General features: G+C 37.7%; 1 protein-coding gene across 1 annotated transcript in view; it reads right to left on the bottom strand.

Moving 5' to 3' along the window:
• LOC311277205 (synaptic vesicle glycoprotein 2C) overlaps positions 1 to 5,000 on the bottom strand; it is a 46,532-nt gene that overhangs the window by 10,233 nt on the left and 31,299 nt on the right. The window contains exons 7-10 of the mRNA XM_084387430.1: positions 3,434 to 3,523; positions 3,175 to 3,285; positions 2,480 to 2,568; positions 1 to 100 (exon numbers count right to left, since the gene is read on the bottom strand). The exon at positions 1 to 100 is cut by the window's left edge and continues 65 nt beyond it. Of these exons, the coding sequence (XP_084243556.1) occupies positions 1 to 100; positions 2,480 to 2,568; positions 3,175 to 3,285; positions 3,434 to 3,523 (390 nt within the window). The remainder of the gene's footprint in view (positions 101 to 2,479; positions 2,569 to 3,174; positions 3,286 to 3,433; positions 3,524 to 5,000) is intronic.

Raw genomic sequence — 5,000 nt, forward strand, 5'->3', positions numbered from 1 at the left:
TTCGGTTCTCTCGTTGTTGTGGATCTTCACGCGGGAAGCGTAGTCATCCGCCTGCAGGTGCTTGATGACGTCAGGGAACCAGACGGACAGACCGTAGTACCTGTGCACAGGAAGTGATGTCATCAGCGGCACATGATACGTCAGAGCGGCGACGTTTGAGGGCTCGGTGATACTCTGTGTGTGTGTGTGTGTGTGTGTGTGTGTGTGTGACACAGGTGGTGACACCGGCGCTTAGTTAATTAATTTCTGCTCCTCAGCGGTGGGCTTCAGTCTGACAGTGAGCAGCGATAGAGGCATCTGTTCACTCTTTAATTAGTGTGTGTGTGTGTGTGTGTGTGTGTGTGTGTGTGTGTGTGTGTGAATCCGCTTTTATTTTGTATTGAAGTCTGAGATCTTCAGTTTGTGCCAGAGTGAAGACATGACTTTATTAAGATGGTTACACTTTATTTTAAGGTGACAGTTACATTTACTTACTCAAATAAGTACTGAGTAATATTAATTAACTACATTTACTTACTATAGAGTTACGGTTAGAGTTAGGGTTTGGTTTAGGTTTAGGGTTTTTACTGTTATGTCGTAACGTGTAACTACGTCACCTTAGATTAGTGTTACCATTAAGACTAAAAACAAAAGGGACAAGAAGAGAAGAGGGTGGAAATTAGACAAGAAAAGAGAATAGAAATAAAGATGCCATGTTTTACAGTGATTTTACTACAATTTAGGGGTGCTGTTAACCTCAAACCCCCATAACCGCGGTATGCTCTTGTTCTAGAAGTTTTGTTATTGTAAACTAAAACTAAAACTATTAAAAATTGTTTTTATTAATTGATATAAAATCTGGAATTTATCTGAAATAATTGAGGCGAAATCCTAAAATTACAAAATGAAACAACTGAAACAAATATCAATTAAAGCTAAATAGAAAAATTAAATAAAAAACAACTAATAAAATGACAAAACCACATAGTAAAATGACAATTTTTTTTATTAAAATATAAAAATAAAAGCTAAAAATAGCTTTCAAAGCTATAGCTTGAAAAGCTATTTCGAAATATGAATACATACTATAAATAATTAGTATTATAATTAATACTAAGTATAAATACTACTACTAACTAAAGTTAATAAGAATTAATACTATTTGTAGCAATACTAATACTATTAAATAATACTATATAAATATACAAATAATACTAAAATCACTGGTTAGGGGGTTTGTTATAAATCAGTATGAGCACAATAAGTATACTTAGTATACACTAATAAACAGTTATATGGTTCATTAATCTAACTTTATTGTATTATTTAACAACTTGAAATATTAATATAGCTTTCAACTGAATTTAAATATGTTTATACGCTGATTTCACGCAGCCGCCATTTTGAACTTGAAAGTGAGGCTCCGGTGGGAAGAACCCCGGAAGTACAGATAAACAACAATGCCTTGGACTACCAACCTGAAGCTGCTGCCGCGATTTACACTATTGGAAGATAATTTCTAATATAGGATATGTATATAGTTCATTCCTGCTTCGTTTTTTACTCTCTGAATTATATATAAAAAAAATTATTTTATTTATAAATAAATTTCACTGTATATAGTCTAAAGTATGAAAGAAATGTATGTACAGTTTTAGAATTGACACAACATCATTAAACACAACAATACGCCATCGCATTCACGACTCTCCTATGATTAAAGGCGACACTTCCGGTTTTCTTCCCACCGGAGCCTCGCTTTCGATTTCAAAATAACGGCTGCGTGAAATCAGCGTATTGGCTATTTTACAGACACAACTCATCCAATCTGTTTTTAGAGCTGGCACTATTGGTTTTAGAATAGAATAGAATAGAATAGAATAGAATAGAATAGAATAGAATAGAATAGAATAGAATAGAATAGAATAGAATAGAATAGAATGTCCAAGAATAGCCAGGCCAGAGGAGTTTTTAATGTGATTTCATAGGTAAATTGGATTGTTACATGCATAAGAGTGTGGATATAAGCCCTCCTACAGAGCTCTGTCTCTGAGCCCATCCATCCAGGCTTAAGCTTCAATAAATACAGTAATTAAACTGAGACTAGTCCCCCTCATGCAGCTCCACCCCTGGGCCTAGTCACTGCAAGGCAGCTACTTAAAACATGGTGATTATAGAGACTACACTTCATTACAGTGCCAGAGAGGAGCAGAACAAGACTGAGACACAGAAATAGAAAATAAACGAATAGAATAGAATAGAATAGAATAGAATAGAATAGAATAGAATAGAATAGAATGGAATGGAATAGAAGAATAGAATATAATCTGAATAGAATAGAATAGAATCTGATGATATTGTACTCTAAATGCTATGCAAACACTGTGTGATGACTATAATCACGGCTCCGCTGGGTGATAATGTGTGTAACTACAGGGGTCGTGAATCAGGGGACGGTCGGGCCAATCAGACAGTGGATATTAGAGCCAAACGGTCTCACCCAAACGACAGCGAGAACCAAACGATGGCCAACTTCACAGTGTTGTCCTTGACGGGGTAATCCCAGCACTTCATGAACGTGAGCCAGATCTGCACACACACACACACACACACACACACAGTCAAGTAATGCCTAAAGTGCAAATAAAACACCAGTGATTTATGTACAATATGATTTCATTTCATCACACAGTTAAGAAATGCAAAGGCAAAGATGAATAATTTTTGCTGTTGTTGTGTTGTCTGCTAAGCACTGTATTTGGAATCTGCAACTATTATAATACGGTACATTGCATATACGTGTCGAATTCCTTCCTTGTATGTTTTGCATACTTGGCCAATAAAGTTGATTCAGATGTTAGCCTATATATATATATATTATTCTATATATTATAATGATTTCTGAAGGATCATGTGACACTGAAAACTGGAGTAATGATGCTGAAAACTACATTTTAAAATGAATTTCACAATATTACTGTTTATACTGTATTTCTGATTAAAAAACGCAGCCTCGGTGAGCAGAAGAGACTTTCAGAAGCATTCAAAAATCATACTGACCCCAAACGTTTGAAAGCTAGCTTTGAAAGCTTTGAAAGACTGCCTTAGAAAACACAGTCTGCATTAATGAATCCCTGGCACATGGTGTGTGTGTGTGTGTGTGTGTACAGGAGATCTGAGGGTTTGCTCACTCACTCCGTGCAGTTCGCTCTTGATCCGGAATAAGACTTTGAGCACAGGGTTTGCCGACTCCGACTGCATCTCCACCAGCTCATCCAGGTGTTTAGGGATCTTGATCCGGTTCACCTGCAGGGGGAGACAGAGAGACGTGACGTTCCCAGAGTGAGTGGGGTCAAGGGTCAAGCTGGTTAGCTGTGGCCGGTCTCGTTCACCACTGCTGGTCGAGTGTGTGTGTGTTGATGTGTGAGAGAAGACGAGAGTGTGTGTGACTCACAGTGAAGACTTTCTCCGGCTCTCCGCGCGCACGCATGTTAGTGTCATGAATCTGTTTGAGAACCATCCACGCCTCGTCATGTTTTCCCATCTGTAGATGAGAGTGTGCACAAATTAAAAACAATCTCAAGTCAAGTCATATTTATTTGTATAGCGCTTCTGACAGAACACAGCGTTACAGAAAATCATGATGCTAATATTTATAATATCTTCATGCCTTATAGTCACATTCAGCAGATTAGAGATGGCCAATAATATAGTTACATTTTGCGACGATATAAACAATCAAGCAGTTGAGATTTGCTATATACAGTAGTATCGCTTCACGTGAATATACTGTATGTATGCGGATAAAGTTAGACATACATATATCCAACTTTATACAGAGCTGTGCGATAATACAGTTTACATTTTGCAGGCAAACTATTTTACGACACTAGCAGGCAAAATCTAGTTTTTTATCCCTGACTGTTTTCCTCAGATTTAAATAATAGTTCAGTGATGAAAACTACAATTGTCACATGTTGTTGTTTCTAGTTTGGACTTTTATGTTTAGTTTGATTTAGTTTTCCTGTTTCTATTTCGTAGTTCTTTTCGTAGTCCCGCCCCCCACACTTTGTTAACTCTTGTTAATCTAGTTATCCCAGTTCATATAAGTTTGTCAGTTGTATTCCTTCCCTTCATGTTCTTTGTTTTCCGGTTTTGTTATTAAAATCTCTGCACTTAGGCCCTCTTTACACCTGGTATTAAAGGGATAGTTCCCCCAAAAATGAAAATTATCCCATAATTTACTCACCCTCAAGCCATCCTAGATGTATATGACATTCTTCTTTCAGCCGAACACAATCAGAGTTATATTAAAAAATATCCTGGCTCTTCCAAACTTTATCATGGGAGTGAATGGTACCATTTTTTTGAAGCCCAAAAAAGCGCATCCATCCATCGTAAAAGTTAATTAAACAGGGGGTTATGAAGGCCTTCTGTAGCGAAGCAATGCGTTTTTGTAAGAAAAATAGCCATAATTATAACTTTCTAAGCTATAATCACTAGTTTCCGGTAACGGATAACTGCGTGTTCACAAGAGAGTCGAGTTCAGGTAGGATGTAGGCGTAGCGTTAGCTTAGGTGAGAGGAGACGCCTCTCACGGTTTCTCACAGCGTGTGTGTGTGTGTGTTTTCTGTACGAGTCGGAGTAAAATGTAGTGCTAATAGAGTGTCATGAACGCACTTTTGTGCACAGAAGATCAGGTCAAGAGATTCATTCAATAATACATTAAATTTCAGTTTGTTTTTCACCAAACCCTCTCATACACCATCAGAAGACATAGGGCCCTATTTTAACGATCTAAACGCGCATGGTCTAAAGCGCACGGCGGAAGTTCACTTAGGCCGTGTTCAAATCCACTTTTGCTAGTTTAACGACGGGAAAAATGGTCGGCGCTCCCGGCGCATGGTCTAAAAGGGTTGTCCCTATTCTCTTAATGAGTAATGGGTGTGTTTTGGGGTTTACGTGCGTTAAACCAATCAGAGTCTCATCTCTCATTCCCTTTAAATACCAGTTGCGCTCGC

Source organism: Rutilus rutilus (genome assembly GCF_951802725.1).
Source record: "Rutilus rutilus genome assembly, chromosome: 18".
Classification (NCBI taxonomy): domain Eukaryota; kingdom Metazoa; phylum Chordata; class Actinopteri; order Cypriniformes; family Leuciscidae; genus Rutilus; species Rutilus rutilus.